Source organism: Centroberyx affinis, unplaced genomic scaffold (assembly GCF_046629955.1).
Source record: "Centroberyx affinis isolate AG114_WGS23_722 - 3 ecotype Tasmania unplaced genomic scaffold, CSIRO-AGI_Caff_v1 ptg001129l_1, whole genome shotgun sequence".
In the NCBI taxonomy this organism is placed as follows: domain Eukaryota; kingdom Metazoa; phylum Chordata; class Actinopteri; order Beryciformes; family Berycidae; genus Centroberyx; species Centroberyx affinis.
Genome location: NW_027279668.1, coordinates 484938 through 508943, shown reverse-complemented (window position 1 = coordinate 508943; position 24006 = coordinate 484938). Strand labels below are relative to the sequence as shown.

Below are 24006 nucleotides of genomic sequence, written 5' to 3'. Positions count from 1 at the left end.
CTTATTCCCAGGGGATTGGGAATAAAATAAAGACAAACATCGCTTACAGTACAATAAATCATTGTATTAAAAAAACAATATTCAGCTTTTTCTAAAATCATGATGGAAATGTAATAGTTGTACCTTCTGACATAATGACAATCCTACAGCTATCAATCTTTTAATACACATGTGCACACATATAGACAACAGGACATCACAGGCACTTGACAATATGTAACATCTCCCCACACTTGGCACTATCTGTATACAGTACTGTTAGCCAGGTCTGACAGCTGGGATTTAGAGGGGACACAGCACAGTGAGCGGCCGTGCCTGTATGCATGACTATTCTCTCTGTGGGGCATCACGGGGGGGCAGGATGGGGGTGCAGCTCGGAAGCCAAACATAAAGAAAATCTCAACAGTGCTGCAAAATATTGCAGTAGTGGCCAGATCCAGCCAACACTAATGTAAAATCTAATGTAATGTAAAACTGACAATTAGTGAGTTAATTGTCTCGGTAGCAATTTTCAAAATTCAGCTACAGAGTATAGATTGGACCTTATTGAAATGTTTCAAAATCAGGTTTTACATCAAAAGTGACTGGCATTCGCCTGGTACGCTGTGATCTTCAACCAAGCCAGATGAGCTGGGTTTGACCTTTATGTCAATGTATTTATTCTGACTGGCAGGCAGGCCCTTGGGACTCGTATAACCCAAAATGCCACAAATGCGGCAGGGACAAGCTACAGTATAATAGCTGCAATAACACAAGAATGAAAAACAGAAAATTGTCTTCAGGCTGCCAAGGGACACTGGACAGGCTGAGTCTCTTTCATTACATGCAGTTAGTTTATCAGTGGGCACAAAACCACTGAATAAATGCAGACACAACATTCTTACAATCATCCAGCATATAGCAATAATAGCCTCCCATTTCAGTAAATGATTGGCTTAGTAAAATAGATATCTTAAAAATGAAAGTCCAGTGAGAAACACTAATAAACACTGAAGGACAATGAAATATAGTTACATACCATACAATACAGAAACACAATTTTTGAACACAATCATGAAGCCTTAGTAAAATACAGTCTGTATCCTGATAGAAGTCCACCATGTAGAGCAACAATGATAAACTAAAATGTGACTAAAATATATGACTAAAACATAAAGTAAGAGAGAAATATTTCTGGACAAGATTTAACACATTAACACATCGATGACACTAATTTATGAACTTCTCTTGTTTTCAGAAATTGACATAAAATGTGCTTTTTAATACATTTTGTCAACGATTTTAAGGTCACACAGCCCACTGTTTTAAAAGAGAAGTTTTAAACGTCTTTCTACATACAGTAATACCGTAGGAATGCTCTGATTGGAATTATATAAACAGATGACAGATTTTGCCTTAAGAAAATCAGCTGATACGATCCCTGATACCAATATTTGTTTTAATATTTGTTCTGGGCAAGGTGAAGTGCAGCTTCGTCAAAAGAATTACTTTAAATGTATAGGCGAGTGAATAAATAAGATCCACCTTGAATACATTTCTTTTATGTTATTGCTAATCAAAGATAGAATGTGCTTCAATGTACTACATGGAAGCAAAAAATGTTTCCTCCTTTACAAAGTCAGCCAGGAGTAGTGGAGCCGATCACTAATTTCATTTAGCAAATATCTGCCAGTAACAATCAGTGGCTGATGAATGAGAGCATCCCTTCAAAATGGTCCACAGAGAAACTGCATCCTCATGCAGTTTGCCATCCTTTCCACACAGAGGCAGCAGAAGACTGCTTCACATTTCAGCAAAGACTGAGACAGTTTAGGAGAGATCGCTGGAGAAACTCTGTCCTCCGTTCAGCCACGTCCACTCCCTCAGCACCTAGCAGTGATGTAGAGATCAAGATAATCTTCATCACACATAATTCAGAGAAAATCATACTGTGCGTATGCATGTGTGTGTGTGTGTGTGTGTGTGTGTGAAAGAGTGGTCAAAACGTTGCTGCCCCTGTGTAAGGGCACCTAACTTCTAAGTATTTGCATTCCAATCAATTAATCAATCCAACTTTATTTATATAGCTAATTTCCTACATTAAAATGCAATGAAATGCGCTTTACATCAGAGCATTTAAGAGTAAAGGCTTATAAACCTTTTGGTAGCATGCCATCTACCAAAAATCTTCAGTCTGTTCTACAGCTCACTGGTAACCAATGCAGAGACTTTAAAACAGGAGTAATGTGAGCTCTCTTCATGGTGCCAGCTGATCCAAGGATAGGTACTGAAAACTAGCTAAAATTGGCTTTAATACGGTTATAAATCACAACAGGCAGTGTGTTTATGTGTGTGTGTGTGTGTTTACCTCCATGCTGCTCTCTGACTCCTGGATGGTGTCATGCAGCAGACTCTGGAGTCGACTCTCGAATGTCCTGCTCTCCTCCACTAGGGATTCATCGCTGCAAACACACCCAGAATGATTCATCCAGATGTTACTCATGCTCAAAAATTACTGTATATATGGGAAATGTTTTTGTGCCTTCCAGAGGGTTATTTGATGATGTCCTTTGGGGAGAATGGATAGCAGTGGAGTGAGTGAAAACAAGATTAAGTGCCTAAGTGGTGAGTTTGTGTGAGACTGAAGGATCAATATAGAGAGAATTCTCCTTTAGCTTTGACTTGATCAGCCAGCAGGTGCATGACATATTTAGCAATGAAAAACCAATGCAATGCAGGCTCTTCGAAAACGTACTGAATTCAAAAACATTCTGAAAGTTGTGTGTTGTGTTTGTGTGTGTGTGTGTGTGTGTGTATGAGTGCACTCACAACTGCTGTAAGCTGTGTCTTGGGGTCAGTAGGGGGGGTACTGAAGAGGGGGTTCGTATGCCATCAGGACTCCCACTCACTGGGCTGCGAACCTTACTCTAGATAAAAGAATACATATTATTATGTACTAATCTGTGCTAATTAATATGTGTGTAACAGGGCAGCACAATTATGGCAAAAATCATCATCTTAATTATTTTGCTAGATATTGTGATCATGATTATTAATCACAATTGTTAGTCTTGATGATTTGAGGAAGCAAATTATTTTACTGCACTTTCTGCAGTAAAATAAGAGAGATAGAGAGAGGGAGAGAGAGAGGGAGAGAGAGAGAGAGAGAGAGAGAGAAAGAGAGAGGGAGAGAGAGAGAGAGAGAGAGAGAGAGAGAGCACTTCATGTTCCCTCACACAGGCGACTTTGAGCAGGTTCCACAGCTCCCTCTGTCGTTTCTCCTGCAGACTCATGAGGACTTGCTCGCTCTCTGCCATCCTCTGGACCACTCCCTCCACCTTGGGCAGCAGCTCCATCACACGCTGACGGCACACCACCGTCTTACTGCAAAACACACACACACACACACACACACACACACACACACACACACACACACACACACACACACACACACACACACACACACACAGTGTTCCATTATAAACACAAATTAAACTTTGTTCTACAAAATCTTGTATTCAACCAATATATATCTATTTATTTTAACCTTTATTTATCCAGAGAGAGTCACCTGAGCATGCGTGCTTGTTTCCAGCAACGCCATTCTTCACTTTCTTACAGTTACACACATTCACACCTGGGAGCTGCCCAGTACAACCACAGTTCTTTACTGGTGGCCACTGAGCAGCTCCATTGGAGCAGTTGGGGGTTAAGTGCCTTGCTCAAGGGCATCGCAACAGAGGTTGTTGAAGGAGGGGAGAGCGTTACTCATTCACTTTCCCCACCCACATTTTCCAATCCTGGGATACAAACTGGCCATCTTCCAGTCACAAGCCTGCTTCTTTAACTTCTAGGCTACTGCCACCCCTCCATATACAACGATACATTTAGTTATTATTATATTATTATGATATACAGTTTTACTATTTTAATTGATTATTTTTCTTTTTAATATTTATTGTATTCCATTTCATAGCATTCCTTTTTTTAGATGGTGTTCTTTTCTACTTTTAAGTCCTTTATCTTGTATTATATTTTATTGACTTTTTTAACTCTATTTTCTTGTTGTAAAGCACTTTGTAACTTTTTGAAAAGTGCTATATAAATAAAGTTTATTATTATTATTATTATTATTATTATTATTATTATTATATATTTAGTTAAGTTATTCTTCCTTGTAAGACGGCAAAATGTGTACTTCTTCTTTGTAAGTTTGCAAAATGTATACTGTTCTGCATGTTCTTGTAATTGTTGTTGGCGCTTTATGAGAATGTAGCGTGTTTGTGTGTGAGTACCTGAGGTGTGTGTAGAAGTCTCTGAGTTTCCTCTCATAGAACTGCACAGCCTGAACCACCAAGCGCACCACCTCCTGACTGTCCCCCGAGCACCGCTGGTCTGACCAGGGCAAGGACAAGGAAAGACAGGAAGGATGCAGGAAGCAGGTTTACTTTTAGATGGAAATGCTGTAAGAAGTGTAAAGTATATAGTGAACAGATTAATGTTAATTTCAAACCTCTGGGTTTCTCTCTGAGTTTGCGGAACAGCTCCATGGCCTTTCCCTCACTGAAGGACAGAGAGAGAGAAGCATGGAGGTTAACGTCCAAAAAGCAATTGTTTTATGATGAAGTTAGGTTCAGACTGATCATATTGTGTCTTACAGTGTGTCCAGGGCCTCTCCACTCCTCCATGGCTGTCTCTGCAGGTCCACTATGTCTGTCTGCAGCTGCATCATCTCCTCCTCCAGTTCACTCACCTTGGCCTGCACCACAGTATGGGTTTTAGTTTTCAGTATATGAATCCTTCCACATGCGTAAACAATTACACACACACACACACACACACAGACACACACATACTCTACCTGACCACAGCTGACAGCAGTCTGCTCCATTTCCCTCCACACACCCAGAAGTTTCTCTGACGCTAGAAAACGTAACCAGACTATCATTAGTCAGCGGCAGAATGAATTGTACTCAATATTCAAGTCTAGATACATGATCTTACAGTGTAGACAGAGATCCACCACTATTCTACCAGTAAGCATTTGTATATATTTATGTTTATTCACCACTTTTGCTTAAAAACATAGAATTAAGGGAATAGCTTTTGAAGAATGATGGTTCCTGCACTGTGGACATTATTTGTGCATTTTCCACCTGAGGTAAAAAAAAACAAGCCAAATCAAGCTCTAAATAATTTACACCCTGGCATATTCTTTATTTCAATCTCCCTTGATGTTAAAGTAAGTAAAACTTGCACACAATTAGGAGCTGAGTATAGGGCTGTGGTGGGAAACTTTGTCACATGGTGTGAGCAGAACCATCTGCAGCTCAACGTGGCAAAGACTAAGGAGCTGGTTGTGGATCTGAGGAGGGTCAAGACACCGGTGACCCCTGTTTCCATCGAGGGGGTCAGTGTGGACACTGTGGAGGACTACAAGTACCTGGGAGTGTACATCGACAATAAACTGAACTGGGCTAAGAACACTGAAGCTCTCTACAAGAAGGGCCAGAGCCGTCTCTACTTTCTGAGGAGGCTGAGGTCCTTCAACATCTGCCGGACAATGCTGAGGATGTTTTATGAGTCTGTGGTGGCCAGTGCTCTCCTGTTTGCTGTGGTGTGCTGGGGCAGCAGGTTGAGGGCAGCAGACGCCAACAGACTCAACAAACTGATCCGCAAGGCCAGTGACATTGTGGGGGTGGAGCTGGACTCTCTGGTGGCAGTGTCACAGAGGAGGATGCTGTCCAAGTTACATGGCATCTTGGACAATGTCTCCCACCCGCTCCATGACTTGCTGGTCAAGCACAGGAGCACATTCAGTGCAAGACTCATTCCACCAAGATGCACCACAGAGCGCCACAGGAACTCATTCCTGCCTGTGGCCATCAAACTTTTCAACTCCTCCCTCAGAGTGTCAGACACTCTGAGTCAGTAGACTGGCTCTTGAACTTATTTCACCCTGTCAGCAGTTATAACCCATAACTTATAACTTATATCTAACTGTGCAATACCAATTTTTTTGTGCAATAATTCAACTGCAATAATTCAACTGTGCAATACTTATTAATTATTTAATTATTTACACTGGTGTATGTATATATTGGAGTATGATGCATATTGTACAGAATTCTTATTTCTCTTATTCTATATTATTATTATTATTTTTATTCTCACTGTTATATATTGTAGTATAATGCACATATTTTACATATTTCTTACTTTCGTATTTCTATTTTTCTTATAATTTCTTATAATTTCTCTACGCTTGTATATATTCACTTCTACAATGTGAGCAGCTGCAATGTAACCCAATTTCCCCTCGGGGATCAATAAAGTATTTCTGATTCTGATTCTGATTCTGATTGCCTACCTGTGTTTTTTTGCTATGTTTGTCCTACATAACTTTGTTCACCATTGATTGTGTTTAGTTAGACCTAGCTAGACATATTCTCTGTAAAGTCCTCTGAGACATGCTTGTGACAAAGGGCTTTATAAATAAACTTGACTTGACTTGATTGTTCTCATTTGGAGGGGTACTGACATCATCAATGATAGAAAGTAAGAATGACCCGTTTAAAGGTGTAATGCGATATTGGCAGTTGTAGTGTTAAGTCCCTTTAGTAATCTGATATCTATCAACATGATTTTGTGTCACAGTACCGATCCCTGTGGCTCTCTGCTCCTGGTATTTGTCCATGTCTATGTGCAGGCTGGTGGTGAAGAAGTCCAGCTTGGCTGTCAGTCTCTGGTGCATGGACACCATCTCATTCTTCTGCTTGGACAGTGAGGAGTTGTGTCTCAGTAGGCTCATGCTGAAAGAAAGAGGAGAAAAGATGTATATGTTTTATCAAATATAGACATATAGCATGAGTGTGTGTGTGTGGTGTGTGTGTGTGTGTGTGTGGTGCGTCCTACATGGCAACTTTCTGCCCCTGCTGCAGTCTCTGCCAGTCTTCCTTCAGGGAGCGGATGGTGTGCCATGCCTGGCCACAAGTCCTCCTCAGAGGACTATAAGGCAGCATGTGCTTAGGGTCCGTCTCTATGAGAGAGACAGAGACAGACAAAGACAGAGAGAGAGACGGAGACAGTTGGATTCATTATGTGAATGTTCCTGCTTGACTTTTTCTTGCTTCTCTTTTGAAAGAAACACTCTAGCCCACAAAGAAGTACTGAAAGTCACTGTGCAGTGAATACACAGCAACCCAGATTTTCATTACATAACTCTCACTCACACACACACACACACACACACACACACACACACACACACACACAGTCAGACATATGGAACAGATGTTTATTGTTATGAAGTAGTTATGAAATGTTATTAATTTATTTTATTCAATTGTATTTAGATGCTTTGGCAAAATTGTTCATCATGTTCAAGCCACTAAAGTAGATTCACCTGAAATGAACAGACAGACGCAGAGGCAGACAGAGATGAAGACTCTGAGAAGCCATTGTAGGAAAATACAGGTAAAAAAGTATTTTTCTTATTCTTATATAAGGAAAAACAAGCAGTGTACTCACGGACGAAGCGTATGTTTTCAGGGAGTGTGCGAGGCGCAAACTGGGGTTCGTAACTGCAAGAGGAGCGATCAAACAGGAAGACCAGAGGCAAGTCTGTCCGTCGCCCGTCTATCTCCTACAGACACAGATATAATACTGTAACACAGCACACTCTCACATTGTGTATTCAATGGGTGAATATTGCGTGTCCATGTGGGTGCTGTATGTATTTATGTTAGATATTACTGTGTAATCTATGGCGCACTGCGTGGCCTCTCCATGAGGCTCCAAGGCTAATCCCGCCTCCAGCAGCAGCTCCTGGTTGGCTGGAGGGATGTTGGTGTCTTTTTCTATTCTCAGCTGCAGGTCTGCCACGGTCTCACTGGCCGAAACTGAGTATGTCAGGATCTTAGCAGAGACCATGTTCAGAACATGAACCAGCTGGGGGAGGAGAGATTGAGAAAGATTGAGCATGGTGGAGACAGAACAAGCAAACATGATGTTCCCCTATAAAATGACGCAGGCACCCCGTGAATCAGAAACAGAATCACAAACGAGATGTATCATCCGTCCAAGTTTCATCACAACTGGACCACTGGTGTAGCAGTTAGGGCCATCCAAAAAAAATGTTGACCTTTTATTATGATGATTACCCCATCAGACCTATCAGTGTAATTTTGGAAACACTAGAACGGAGTGCCGAAATGCATCATCTCTCCACTGGTATCTGAGATATCACGTTTGAGATTAAAAATGTGACCTTTAATTATAGTGCCACCATTAGGTGTATATTTATATGTATGTAGTGTATATTTTAAAATGCTGGAACACATTGCAAAGACGCATCATCCCTCTGAGTTTCGTCAAAATCAGACCAGTGGTGTCTAAGATATAGTGTTTGACAGACGGTTGGAGACAGCCTGATCTATAGTCTTGATTTCATTGTGTGGGGGACAACAAGACAAAAGGAATGAATGAATGAATGAATGAATGAATGAATGAACGAATGAATGAATGAATGAAAGAGAAAACCTTGAGCTCCAGTATGGTCTCCAGCTGGGAGAAGCAGTCGCTGGGTGTGGACTGGGGGTCTTTGCCTCTCTCCTGAGGAGACCACTTGAGCATCAGCTGCAGCCACTTCTCCAGCCGCTCCAACAACAGACTGTGAAACACGATGTTCAGATGTTGCACTGAGATTCTTATTGTCATGAGTAAGCATTAGTGTGCGTATCTGTTACCTGTTGAGGTTGTTGGGCTGCGGGAGATGTTTGGAGAAGCGGACTTCTCCTGTGAGGTCCTCGTAGACAACAATGTCGTCATCCTGCTTCATCCTCAGCTTATTATGCCTAAAAAGGAAATCAATGGATTATGTGGGCGATAGAGGCAGAGAATCATTTGGAAAAAATCCCTGACAAATTTAGGTTTGGATGTGCAAATTAAAAGTACAGTTAAAAGGGAATTGACCTTGGCACAACCCACATTTCCTTCAATTATTTCCTCTGGCTACTCTCGTTTGTTCTCTCCTCATGTGTTGAAATCCATTCATGTAATAACAATATTTATCTGGAATGAAGCTTATCATTACTAAACATCCAACTCCAAAGAAAATGTCATTCTACAGCTTATTATTCAAAAACAAGGCTGCAGTGGGTGAGGTGTAAAGCAACATTGGAGCTGAGGAATGTGTTTGTAATTTTATTGGCAATCGGAGAGGGGGAGATTTGAGGGGGATGAAATGGGTGCCACCCTGTTGGCACAATGCTTGACGTGCATTGCCCTTATTCAGGGAACTTACTAAGAAAAAAGTCTAGTCTAGTCTAGTCTTGTTTATTTTATTTGAAATTTGTCTAGGTATGGAAATTTTGTGATTCAGTATGCAGACTAGTTTGAGGGTGGTACTACCAGGGAACAGGTTGCCAGGTTGGTAAGAAGGGACGAAATCCTGTGATACACTCAAACACCAAAGTCCCAAAGCTCCAGTAGTCCACAGTGACTGTGTACTTCTGTCTCTCGATGAGTTCTGGGGCCTGGAAGGTGGGAGGAGGAACGAGAAAAAACAGGTTCAGTTGTTAGTGTGTGGAACACACTTCAGAGCTCATGTGCACACACAAATGCATGTTTACCTCAACCTTTCATCACTTACTAGGTACTGCAGAGTTCCCACAAATGAGGTACAAAGGCTGCTCTGGTCCAGCTCCTTCGCATAGCCGAGATCTATAATCTTATGGATCAACTGAGATTGGGGGAGAGAGTCAAATAAATAAGTGCTATTGACAAAATTATATCCTGTAATTACTACTGGATAACCATAACTTGAGTGGCTCATGAACACATGAACAGATGTAAGCTCTTGATGCCTTTCTTTCCATTTGTGCATACCAACTTCTGCCTCAATAACCTAAGTCAACAATTGCGTCAGTATGTTGGATTTACTGTCCTCTATTATGTAAAACAAGTGTTTTATGTAAAAATGTAAACTTGACAGAGATAAAGTGTATTTAGTACAATCCCATAAATACAGCAGTATGTGCATAAACTTGAATAAACATCTTTAATATGTCTAGCCTCAGTTATATAACATGCTTCATTTCCGTGTATCCTATGGCGGGCCGGGGAATGAGATGGTATATTACATAATGAACCAAAGAGAGGGAGGCCCATACAGGAAGGTAAGAGGTAAACAATCCCAGAAGCCTCTGGAAATTGCAGGGATAAGGAGAAGGAGTGAGTTTTAACTTCCCACATTAAATAAATTATAAACTGACATTCAACACAAAAATACTGCACTCACCTAGTAAAACATGAGGATGTGAGAGAGACCTGTCTACTGTACCTATTCCTCATGAAGCGACTAATAACGGTTAGCCTGTATGTGACCTTTTTTGGTTTGATCTGGGGCGTATTTGTAATAACAAGAAGGTCAGAAGGTCTTCAACTCACTCTCTTCTCCCCCTGCTGTAGCACAATGTTCTCCGGTTTCAAATCCCTGTGGATGATCCTCTTCTTATGGAGGTAGGTCAGAGCCGATGCTGAGGGGAAGAGAAATGGAGAAAAGAAACAGAGAAGAAGAAGAAGAAGAAGAAGAAGAAGAAGAGTCACATAGCTATATGGAGAAGCACAGAGTTGCATGTATCCTAACTGATTTGATGCTGATGTTTGATGGTGTATGAATGGACGTGTACAGGAACGTTCCCAAGTATATTGCTTGTTTTCCAGTAAATCATTGCCGACATTTACATGCACAGAGAATTCCCTTTTAACCCAGTTACTCAAATAACCAAAGTTTGGGTCAACACATGTAAACATCATAAATTGGATAGAATAAGCCCATTAAGCTCAAACTGGCTCACTTACTCTGAAAATTGGGTTAAATCAGTTACTTTGGCATGTAAACATTTTACTCCTTTCACTTTTTGTTTATGTTGTTTTGTTTTTTTGTCAACAAACATGTCAGTGCTCAGTATTTACTATTGTTATTACTGTTGGGATGATCATTTCTTTGCCCTTCATTAAAAGTAACCTCAGTCAAATATGTAGAGGATAGCTGGCGGCAAAGGTGAATGAGGACAGCTTAATCCAAAAAGGACCTTAACCGCAGTGTGGCCAGTAGCCAGGTTACTCTGTGCATGTAAACAAAGCCACTGATGTGTAGTGACTGTGGTTATAGGCCAAAGGGCTTTGTCTCAATTTACAATTGAAACTATATTGTCACTTCACTTGTGCGTCAAAGGGTGACTAGTGAGTGTGTTGGCTAAGAGTGTTAAATGATGCAGAACTCATAACCTTAAGGGGGCCCCTAAGTATATGTGTGTGTGTGTGTGTGGGCTAGGTGGGTGTGTGCATGCCTATGTCTTTACCCTAGCTGGTGGTACAGTTTAAAAGGCTCAGTCAGTATCAGGAAATGTCTGCCAATGGGTAACAGGAAAAGGAGTTTCTCAGTTTCTCTCTCTATGTGTGTGTGTATGTGTGTGTATGTGTGTGTGTGTGTGTGTGTGACGCTTAAGCGAGCCAGGCAAGACATTGAAGATGTGTGTGATCCATACCATATGTGTCTTCTCTCAAATCTGTTTATACAGTGTGTGTGATATGTGCATTGATGTGAGTGTGCACGGATACGTTTGCAAAAGAGAGTGTGAGTGTCTTTGATTTCTGACGTATACTTCTGCATGAGTGTGAGCTGTCACCGTAGTGACTAAGGTCTGCGGTTTAGGGTCATTGATGACATCATGATACTGGTCACCATGAGCGACCATATCCTCCATAATACAGGAAGCTAATCACGCTGCCAGCTCAGTCAATCACTCAGTCTCTCTCTCTCTCTCTCTCTCTCTCCGTCTCTCTCTCTCCCTCTCTCTCTCTCATACATGCGGTTAAAACTTGTTAGTAGTCACACTGGAGCTTGGGGTTAAGTAGCGTACTCACAAATATCTCGCAGCAGAATCAGAACAGATCCTTCCCTCATTCCACTGCAGTTCTCCAAGAGGTTGAGATACTGCAGAGACCACAAACACAGACATTTGATACTGTGAATTATGGGAAGAAAACAGTCTGCTATAGACAGTCACAGTCATAGTTAAGGCTTCATTCCACATTAATCTGTCCTCTTTGTTAATGTTTTGGAACTTTCTGCTCTTTTCAAAACACAATGTACAATAAAATAGGTATTTTCCATCCATTAAGTAGATTGTGTGTTTAAGGGATCAGATATACTGTGTGTCGGAGGCCATGTGATTGAAGATTGAAGATTTGAGCAGAAAGCAAACCCAAATGGACTCCCTCTCTTTTACACACACACACACACACACACACACACACACACACACACACACACACACACACACACACACACACACACACACACACACACACACACAGAAATTAACGTTTTTTCCAGAGAGACATTTTTTGCCCCTTTGATCTGATTTTTTGGTACATTTTGGTCATTTTTAGGGGCAGTTTTTGTGAACTTTGAAATTATATAACTTAGCATTGCATATTGCCAAATAAGCACTCAATTTGTACCGCTAAGGTTTGTTTTACTTAAAATAATAATATTCCACACATCCCACGTTTCTTTCCCCCTACTGGAAACTCTTGGCAGACCTTACAGGGCAGGATGATGCCATTTTCCACTCTCTGTCCCCAAATAGTCCCATCTTCCATCCCTCCATTGTTTTTTTTTTTACCATATTGGTTGTTTTAGTTTTTATGACGCAGTGGTTTGTATGGCGTTGGCATTTTCTTTGACTGCCGGCTGCATGGTGCCAACACTTTCCAGTGCTTCAGGTCGCGTACTCAGTTGTTCTCTACTAAAAAAACAGGGCTTCATCTTTTCTCGCCCAGAGCAAACTGGAAAGAATCCCTCCAATCACCTACAGTGGCCCACAGGGGACAGCAGTCACATTCATGTGTGAATATTTGACAACTCAACGAATTAAACAGGGTGAAACAGGGTGAAATGCAAAAAAGGGTATTCCTAATTATCAGGGGCATTTTTCCCCCCTCTCACTTTAGATTTCACAGGCATTTTATGAACGTTCAAGGGCATTTTTGCTCGGAGCCCCCATTCATTTCGAGCCCTGATATTCACACACACACACACGCATACAGACAGACCTTTCTCAGATCTCCTCCCTGGCAGTATTCCATGGCCAGAAGTGGCAGGTCGTTGGCCACCAGTCCCTGCATTCCAATAGGAACTTCCCTGGCTGCCACCACATTAACATGATCCAACCTGAGTGAGGAAAGAGAAACACACATCTATCAGTCAGTTAATCAAATTAATCATGGTTACATACTCTTATTAATACTACAGGCACCTTCTAAACCTTACCGTCCATTCCCTCATCTCAACTTTCACTTGCTGTATTCTCTCTCTATCTGTTTCACTTTCTTCATTGTGGCGCACCTCAAATTGAAACTGTGTTTCTGATTGTCACAGGATCAGGCTCTCTTTGAACAGCCCATTAAAAAAGCAGAGGAAAACAATAAAGATAACAACCACCAATTGATATCCCACAGGTAAATGTTTTACACTGGAACCATAACATTGTGAAACATATAATCAGTGGGCTGTAATCGCTACAACAGCAGGTGGTGGGTTCATACAGATGATAGTCATCACTCGAATAATAAGGCGTAGTGAAGTTATCAGTCAGTGTTTTTTTCCCACAGACCTTTAGTTCTTGGCCGCATTAGACTGTGAATGGTGGCAGATGGAGCAAGCTAACCCAAACATGATGAGAAAATCATAACAGTGATATCACAGAACTACAGAACTCTTTCTGACGGGGCAGGGAATAAGAATTATATGACCTGATGTAGGAAATATCTCTCTCATCTCTTCTCTGCCTCCCTTAAGGTTATTGAGAAGTGTCCCTTGGGGTATGCGGATAGGAATGGAGTGTGTGAAAGCGAGATTAAATAGTGAGTCTGCATGAGTTTGCAGGGTGTATGGTGTTTTCTCTTAGTTTTGACTCGACCATTCAGTAATGACGCATATGCCGATGAAAAACCGATGCTATGCACGCGCTATACACATGCATCAGACTCAAAAACATTCTGAAAGCTGTGTGTGAACAGTATATGTGTGTGTTACATCTGTGTTAAGTAGCTGTAATAATATAATGGTAGGTTGTCCTATATGCGTCCCCTGCCCTGTGGTTTTTTCCACTAGTTGAGCGTGGGTGCATGAGAGGGTTGTGGTTGTGACCAAGTCTGTCTGAAAACAACACACTTGTTAAAACAGGACCTGAAAAAAAGACGATTTTATACCCGTGCTCACACCAACAAATGACAAAACACACATACAACTCACAAAAAATCAAAACCCTAGCAAGCTGTCATCCTACTCCAGAGACCCGACAACCAAACTCAAGCCCTCATAGACAACACAGACTTGTGCCAAGCTGCACCACACTCACCAAAGTAGAGCAAGATGAGGAGGTGGCAAATGATTCTGTCAGAAATAACCACCAGCGGACTAAAATAGCCCAAACTGCCATATTGTCATGATTTTTTAATGTCTCGGGTGATTTTTAACTATTCCAGGATATAAATTTAGTCCCTTTGTATTTTGAGAACACTTGTAAAACAGATGGGTACATAAAATTAAAATGTCAAAGTCATAAGCTCGCAGCTTGTCATGGAATGTACCATGGTGAGTCAAAACATGCCAGACCAATGCTTGTCTCGCATGCCAGAAAGACGTTTTAGCCAAAGCATCAAAGGCCTCACATGGCAAAAGGATTCTCCGAGGCGTTTGCAATGTGAAAAACTGTTTTTTGGAAACAAGAAAATCACATTTTACAATTTCCATAAGCAAATATAATTTGAAAGATTCCCTCAGTTGAGTTAAATAATTACAGTCAGTAGCGAGAGAATCCTGATTTTTTTGTAAACACAGAGACAAGTTCAGGCAAGATGCTGTGGGCAGACAGAAAAACAAATGAGCCGGGAATTGGGAAATTTGGTCTTTATTATTCACGCATAGTAAAGACCAAATCTCTGTTGACTGATTTGAGTGTGGCTTGAAAACACTGTGCTCTAGTCTTTGTTTTGTACTAAAGAGACACAGACATGACACCACCAACTGTGATGCTTCCTAAAGAGTATAACTGTAAATGACAAGGTAAAGGCAAAGGTACCTCGTCTGAACTGTTACATGAACTGTGATGTGACAGAATGAAACTGACCTCTTCATGATCTGGATCTCCAGACACCATCGCTCTTTGTTTCTCTCACTCAGCTCCTGACGGCACTGCTTTATAGCGATCTGCTCCTCGGTGTCCTGCATGCATTCACACAAACACGTACACACACACACACACACACACACACACACACAGAGTTATTATCTATAGGCTGTCCATTCTTTAGGGAAGCTAATAAGCAGCAAAAATATGAAGATAGCCATAAATTAAGGCATTTCTGTTTAATGAGATGACGATACTTTCAATTTTGCAATGGCTAAATAGTAGCAACAATCTTTAAATATTATTTTTAATTCAGCCTTTAATTTGGGCATTTCTGCTTAATTGGACTGTTTACAATATTTACAATACACATTACAAAAGCTAAATAGCAGTAAAAATCTTAAATTAAGGCATTTCTGTTTAATTACATTATATAAGACATTTATATTTTATAATGGCTAAATAGCAGTAAAAATCTTTATTACTTTAAGGTGGTCTTACAGTAGGGTGTTGCTGCTAAATTAGTTTAAGTAGAATAGATGGAAAAGAGAGGCGATGGAACAACATACACATATTTTAACCACTTGCCAAACATGCTGAGCAATAGACGTATATCTCATTGCCCATTCTTCATTGCATCATCAAGGAAAAAGCCTCCCAGCCTAGTTCCCATAACTTTGTTCTCAAATAGATCATGGATAATCTAGGGACTAACAACAGTGAATAGTATTGTCATCGATCCAGGGAGACTGGGAATTTCCTGAGGAGGAAGCTTAATCATCACAGCACCAGCAGTAGTGGCAGTCCTGCCCTAATGTGCCACTCCCCGATGTCATTTCCATTTCCTCTCACAGCCCGGCTTGGAGTGGCACTGATGATTAGCAATACTTCACGGTGATGAAACTGTTGGACAATAAATAATCTCTAAATCCTTAATTATAGTAAATAGCAGAATAAACCTGACAGGCAACAATATGAGTACATGTTTGTATCAGGTTCAAATGGAAGATTCAACCCAGTGCTTATTTGACTAAATCAAAATTTTATTCATATTCTTAAAGAGTTTGACTTGCAAATTTAAAATGAGCTTTTCTGAATTTCCGTAGCCCATCATAACTCAAAACACAGGTGTGTTTTACTCCAAATTCTCCAAATATCACAAATGTAAATAAACCTTGACGTTCCATTCAATAAATCATAATGTAAACAAAGCCAGTAGAGGGGTCACCAAGGGAGCAGGAAACAGTTGCCACCTGTTTATTTTATTACAATTAGTAATGACAAGTCTTTGTGCAAACAAGAACACAGATACATCCGGACTTGAAACCACCTTGAAACCTTTTCTGACAAAGATTCCTCACCCAAAGGATCGCCCTTTCATGTACTTCGGGTCAATATAATTCAGCATATCTGTTTTTTGCTCATTATCACTTGTATGCAGTGATTATGATTCATAAGGCATATGCCAATTTTAGTATGCCTTGTGTGAGTAATACTGCTGAGGTACAGTGGTGAAGAGAGAGAGGAAGGTCCGCTAGTGGGTGTGTCCATGTTCCCATGCTGTGTAGTAAGGATGCACGTCTACAATGCTCTCATCCTGTGACTGGATGTGATATCATTCAACTACACTCTATTCTACTGAACCAGGTGCATAAAGATGTCCACTTCCTGGATTGATGTCATACCCATTACAAAAAAAATCACATCTGAAATCTTCATCTTGGCATTACATCTGAAAACCCACATGTGAATTCAAAGCACTTTTCTGCATTTTGAACACTTGCTGGTTTTCATAATGTGAACAATTGTTTTCACGTTGTATTCTGACATCAGATGTGACTGCTTTTACTTCAGATGTGAAAATTTCAATTCATAGGTGGTGAAAAGTGTTTTTTGTTTTTTTTTAACATTTGTTTTTATGTTTTTACCTGTCATTACATATGACAATATTTGTTTAATTTCATGTGCAAAGAGACAATTCACAGGTGAAAATGTCATTTTCACATGAGAAATTGCACATATTCACATGTCAAAAAACAGCATGTGTCAACAACATACTGTATGTGCTTTGGAATTCACATGTGGGTTTTCATATGTGACTTTTTTTTAATAAGGGAAGGGACAGTTCTCTGGGCTCATTAAGTGCAAAGAGTAATTTGGAGAAATCTGGCCAAGAGACCATCATCTGGTCCATTCTGTGGATGCAGGTCTCTTTAGTACCTGTGTCAAACACCTAACCAAGACCTAAATACCAATAAATACAGTAGGACATTCATAGTAATGCTTTTCTTGATCCAACGTAAACTGAAGGAGAGATGTAGGGGAAAGGTTAAAGCATTTATTAAGAGCAATAGCAGTTATTGCCATAATATCAGACGTGTTTATGTTATGTACCTTGTTCTGCCATCGTGTGACATTTCCAAAGCCTCCGGTCCCCAGCCGCTCCTTCAGCTCCCAGGACCCGCAGCTCTGCGGCTGCTGCAGGGGGACACGGTTCATGTCCTCAGCTGCTCCTACACTCACCAACACACACAGGAAATTGTTCAGTGTTAATAAGTGTTGATTTTTCAGTGAGAATGATTTTGAGTTGACAGGTGTTGATTGGAGCATTGTTTGTCCAGTCTGATATGGCTGTGGGCGCCTAAAAGTGTTAAATGAACTCTGATGGTTTGGACTGATATAAACGCTGGCATAGTGTTGATCTTTACACTCTGAGAGCTGTTGGCTCCTGAGCAAAGATACACAACAGCACAGAATCTATGTAAAGGTTCATAGCCATATACTTCAAGTTCAATTTTATAAAGCGCTCACTTAGATATGGCAGACATAATTTTATCTCAAATTAGCTCTTTGTTGTTATTACTCGATAGTCTCAGGCCTATAGCCTATAACACTGAAGTGACAGTTGACTTCTGTGCGTCAGTCAGCCTGCTTCCTTTTTTCTGCCATTACGCGCTGCCGCGAATACCTTTGATCTCACCTCTCACGCCTTGATTTAAATAAAGTTCGGTAATAATTTACTTTGATTGTTGTGTTTGCAGTTTTCTGAGGTTATTACAGTGCTACTGCTTTAATGCACTCAAGCACTGAAACTGAAGTGTTATCTAAACTAAATCCTACCTTGGAATTCGTACGCTGCGCCCAGAAAAGAGTGAAAGTTCACAAGGTAAACACACCTAAATTAGTCTTTGAATGGAATGTATCCTGTTTTATCCCGGATTAAACTTTTAGAGGCTATTCTAATTTTGGCGACAAAACAAATCTCAAAAACTGTCTACTTCCTGATACTCATATTTCCTGTAAACCTGCACGCTGTCGAGACGTACCCGCCCCCAAGAAGGCAGAGTCGCCGGCTCACATATCCAGCTCACACTGGTGGCTTCATATCATAGGCGCTTTATTAACAAATCCTTACACATTAGGGCCGTGTTGTAGTTTACTTCATGCTCAGGCAAGCCTGAATCCCCCTGCCAATTGTTACATCTTCAGCTTAGACATAGCCTGCTACATTTTTGTGACTGGATGGGGAATGCAAGGGATTCAATTCAATTCAATTCAGTTTAGCTCAATTCAGCTCAGTTCAATTCGATTAAATACAACTTTATTTAGCTCAAATGGGGCAATTTAAAAGATGTAATTAAAAGGTACAAACAAACAGTAAAAACAACTCATAGAATAAACATATCACATAACAAAAACAAGACAAGACAGATAACAGTTGGCCATTTGCATATTTGTGCTAATAAAGTGCAAAGTGCGGGCAGAGGTCAGCAGTCATACGCATAAAGCTGAAATTATAATAGTTTACAACTGTCTAGTGTTAGAAACCTCATGATCCTATGTACAATGTTCATTTCTTCTGGTAAAAAGGTATATTCTTCCTTCTATTTGTCTTACTAGGGGGCAGAAAGAGGCTACATGATGGGAGGAGGTTGAATTCACTGTGGGTGACTCATCTAATATTGTCACCATCACTAATTAACTAGTTTGGTTGTCTGCTAACACTGACCCCAACTGGACCCCAGTTTGGTTCCCAAACTGGGGTCCAGTTGATCCTCCAGGGTGTTCCAGTTGATCCTCCAGGGTGTTCCAGAGGGTCCCCAGTAAAATGAGGATTTGTTTTATTCCACTTTTATTGAATTCACTTCATTTGCAGAATGAGAAAATGTATATGAATGATAAATCTCATCAGAGGTTTTACTCATTCTTCTGTTCTACTTCATACAAGCTTCGCCCTCTAACATGGCTCTGTTGGCGTAGAACTACTCATCTAATCGCCTCAGTGCACTAAAATTTGAATGCACATGCTCAGCCAATCAAGATGAGCCTACACAACCCTATGGCACTCCACCCTATATAAGGCAAGCATCTACACTCTGCATCCACTTTTCTTCTGTGCCTTAAAGACAACACTGCTGAGGATGGCTTCGTCTGGCACTCCACTAGCGAAGTACTGCCCAATGTGTCCTGGAGTGGTCGCCGCCATCGATCCCCACCGCAATGCTTTGAGTGCCTCAGCGCCGAACCTGTCTCTGGGGATAGCTGCTCCTGCACACTCTCTGTCCTCCCTCTGCACAAGAGAGAAACACGAGCGGCTGGTTAGCTGTCTCTCTCAGAGCCTCTTCTCTACTTGCCACATGAGCTTGAGTGTTATGACCCACCAAGTGTCCTACTAGGTCAGCGAGTGGAGGCAAGGCACCAGCTCACTGGCTTTTTGATGGCATTTCACAAGTTTATGTGTTAGCAGGCAGAGACCCTCTGGTGGTTATACATATGTGCTCATTCTACATGATGTGTAGCAGCATCAACAGCCAGTGGAATAAGTGTGGAGGACATAAGTACAACAGCATCACGGTTGATGCCCTGTTGGATGTGTCGGGGTCTTTGCTTAATTCTGGACACAGCACCTGTGAATAGGAGGACTTATGGTGATGGAGTCTTAAAATGCTGGAACATTAGTAAGACTTATCACTAGGCTGGTTATGCTTGGAGACTCACGTGTTAAACACTGATGGGTATGACATTTGGTTTGTTCCCTTACCACTGTTTATTGTGTAAGAGAGGGACAGACCATAACTGGTATACTTGACTGCACAGTTAATGTCAATCAGGCCTGTGATGCAGCATGTTAGTGTTGGCATGTTAGTGTTACAGGGGTGGAGTGATCAGGCTTAATCCCCTAAGCCAATCAAGCCCGTCATCTTAGAACTACAGTTATCATGTGTAACTATCATTGTCTCTGCACCCCACCATCTATCTATAGAAAGAAGACAAAAATCGCAGACTGGGGGTGCCTGGAACAAATGTGAGTCTGTGGTCTGAAGCATCATAGGTTCTTGACATGAACACGTTTGGGAACCCCTGCTCTAGCCATTAAACCATGATGTAATCATAGCTTGCAAATGCATTATAAAATGCTTTTATGTCCTGAGTAGTGATCTGATTATGCAAGTGATGGCTCATAGTTTATTTAGGGAATAGACCTAATACATTTGTAGGCTCAATTTTATGACTTCTTCTCTTCTTGCCAGCGGTGCGATCACCTTCCCAGACCAGTCAGGGCAGCAGAGTCACTCCCTATCTTGTTTGGTGACCTGAAAACTAATTTTACCAAGAAATACTTAACGTCTCCGTCTCCTTCCTGAATTACATCTGCTCTCCTACATCTTCCTCCTCTCCTTGCACTGAAAAACTTGCTTATTTTTCTGTCTTGCTTTTTCTAAACTTTTCTTCCTGGATCTTATTTCTTCATCTAGCACTTTTCTATTATACATAATGAGGACACAGGGGTATTTTTTGCATCTGTTGTCAAGGCGATGTGCCTGGGAGTGTTCATTGGCCCTGTTTGGTAATGCAGAGGATTAAATTTCTGGTAGGCTTGACAATTCAGTTTCATGGAAATATATGCGATTATACATGACACACACGCAAACTGTTAAATGTTAAACCTGATTACCAGTTTTGTTTGTTGGTTGTTGTTTTTTTTCAAAACAATCTTTATAGAGGGTCAAAACATCCAGAGTGCTCAAAGAATCCTATCTCTATTTTAATTACTTTATACTTCTTTATATAAAATGTTAAATTTTTGATGTACTATGTTGTTCTTCTGTGACAAATTTGCACTGTCATTGTTGGTCAGATGGACGTTGTGTTTGGAGAGGATTCACTTCAGAATTTCCCCAAGATACTGAACTTTTTCGTTTCATCACCTGCCATTGCTGTATCGAACAGTTCAGGTGAATTCTGGAAACCCACTCTGATGCAATGAACTTGGTTGTTCATGTTCAATGTTTACAAACACACTTTGTGAAGAATGTGTACAAAATTCACATGTATCTGACGTCTCCCTGACGTGATTGAGTGAGGAGGGCCCACTCAGATTACTTTGGATATGCTTCTAAAAAAATGCTTCCTGTTTACATTTGCCAAACATGGTGCTGTTTCCTTATCCTCTCCAGTACAGTATTATGGAGAGGGCTTTACAGGAATCAGGAAAGATGCAACTCAGTGTAAAGTCTATTAAGATCCATGCTTTTGTCTTGTCAGGTAAGCCTAACCTGTGGAAATGGCCTCACATATTTTTTTTTACAATTAGAAAAATCTTCTGCTTGGTAACTTTTTTTTTTAATTTTTTTTTTAAGATTTTATTTTTGGCATTTTATGCTTTATTTGAGAGATATAGTGAGAGAGAGACAGGAAGGTATGGGAGAGAGAGCGAGGGGAGGACATGCAGCAAAGGACCCGGGTCGCTACGGGAAGGCCTAAGCCAAATGGCCCTACTCAGTGAGCCACCAGGGCGCCCCCTGCTTGGTAACTTTTGACTTGAATTTTACACAGCCCAATAACTTTTTGTAATGTGATTTTACTGGACACATTGCTATAGATGTTGAATGTATAAATGTACAGTGATATGTATAATCTCCTGTCCGCTGTATATGAGGCTCTATTGTCCATGTATCATGTGAAACAGGATGAACTGTGAAACTGGGAGCACCAATGTCACCAAGACAGACTCCTGTACATTCATTGTAGCCTGCTTGGCACTTGGTACTTTGTTTGTGAATTTGGAAATGTGCTACAAGGAACCATAAAAAACACATTTACCCACACATAATTAGGCAATAAAAATTTCTAAGAACATTGAAAAACAATGTTTAGTCTAGTTTGCTTCCACAGAATTTACCAAGGCAGGGGGCTTATACACGGTAACACTGAAGACACTGAATACATGAGGTTAATTATTTATTACATGTGCGTGTGCGTGTTTGTGTGTGTGTGTGTGTGTGTGTGAATTTGTGTTGCATTGGGGAGTAACTCAATATATGATCAAATAAATCTCATTACAAAAATATAACTGCAATCCATTGGATTGATGTGATTGATTATAATTTTATGCTGGTAATCAGTCAACTGTAATGGATTACATTTTGAAAGTATAACCTTCACAACCCAGTGTGTGTGTGTGTGTTTGAATTTCTTCATCAAGGACTGTGACTTCACACTAATCTAACACAGATGGACTCGGAGAGGCCAGACGCCAAACTAACTGCTCCCGCCCATTACATCCTAAAACGCCATGTTCCCAACTATTTAATGTGGAGTTGCAACAAACAGTAAAAACAATAAACATGAATTATCCAATGCAATTAAAATCACTATTGGTCTAATAAAACATCGAGCTATCCTGAAGGCTAAGTGACTGATTTCCTGAGGAAGGGATGGGTTGAATCAAGGGGACTGCATTCACCACAAATGGCTCCTGGTGCCAACTGGGTTACCACACCGCTTCACTCTCACCCACAGCCCGTCCCGGACTTCAAGAGGTCACTGTAGTGTGAAAAATCAATCCTATGCCAGTGTTTATACAAATCCACGCCCATCAGAGTTAATTTAACACTTCTGATAGTTTTAAAAAGCCGACCCAGAGCCATATCAGCTCTAGAAAGGGACAAAATAACTATCCAATCTACACTTGGTAAATATAAACAGGAAGCATTTTTTCACAAACATAATTATCCAAAGTGATCTGAGTGGGCCCTCCTCAATCTAAGATCACGTCAGGGAAACGTCAGATACATGTGAGTTTTGTATGCATTCTTCACAAAGTGTGTTTGTAAACTTAGATAAAGTTTGTTGCATCAGAGTGAGTTTCCAGCATTCACCTAAACTGTTTGACACAAGAAATGAAAAAGTTCAGTATATTGTGGAGATTTTGAAGTGCATCCTTTCCAAATGCAACATCCGACCAGCATCTGACCAGCAGTGTTTTTACAAGCCCACACCCATCAGAGTTAATTGAACACTTCTGATAGTTTTAAACACCTGTTCCAGAGCCATATCAGCTCTATGAGTGGACAAACAACTGTCCAATCAACACTTGTCAACTTGATGATGATTGTCACTGAAAATCAACACAATACTACACACTTAAAAATGACAACATAACACAAAGACAATACTCTTAATAACATCATCTGTTATGTTAAAATGTATAGGTCCATTGTCATTAACATATGTAACAGAAATGTGTGTTGTCCCTGTGCTAAAATGACACATCCTTTTCAAGAGTGTGAGCTCTTGAAAAGGATGTGTCATTGAATTGAGTGAATTGCTGTGTGTGACTTTTGGTATGATTATATCCATGATTTGGCATTTGACAATTTTTTCAATGTTAATAGTGTTGATTTTTTTCAATGACAAGTGTTGATTGGAGAGTTGTTTGTTTACCCATAGAGCTGATATGGCTCTGATCAATGTTGTCTGTTCAAAACAATGTAAAAAAAAAAGTTAAATTAATAATATGTCAGTGTTATATCATGAT

The 24006-nt window shown here is 40.5% G+C and overlaps 1 protein-coding gene across 1 annotated transcript; it reads right to left on the bottom strand.

Moving 5' to 3' along the window:
* Positions 1-61: 61 nt before the first annotated feature.
* On the bottom strand, positions 62-18470 carry ikbkb (inhibitor of nuclear factor kappa B kinase subunit beta). The gene is made up of 22 exons (XM_071523893.1): positions 18306-18470; positions 17580-17698; positions 15186-15280; positions 13108-13225; positions 11914-11983; positions 10432-10520; positions 9635-9724; positions 9394-9518; positions 8730-8837; positions 8524-8653; positions 7738-7932; positions 7513-7627; positions 6898-7021; positions 6643-6794; positions 4844-4905; positions 4641-4741; positions 4496-4545; positions 4278-4377; positions 3216-3363; positions 2809-2906; positions 2348-2441; positions 62-1869 (listed from the first exon to the last, which is right to left on the bottom strand). The coding sequence occupies exons 2-22, from the start codon at positions 17682-17684 to the stop codon at positions 1810-1812; spliced, it is 2229 nt and encodes a 742-aa protein (XP_071379994.1). The 5' UTR covers positions 17685-17698; positions 18306-18470; the 3' UTR covers positions 62-1809.
* Positions 18471-24006: the final 5536 nt, after the last annotated feature.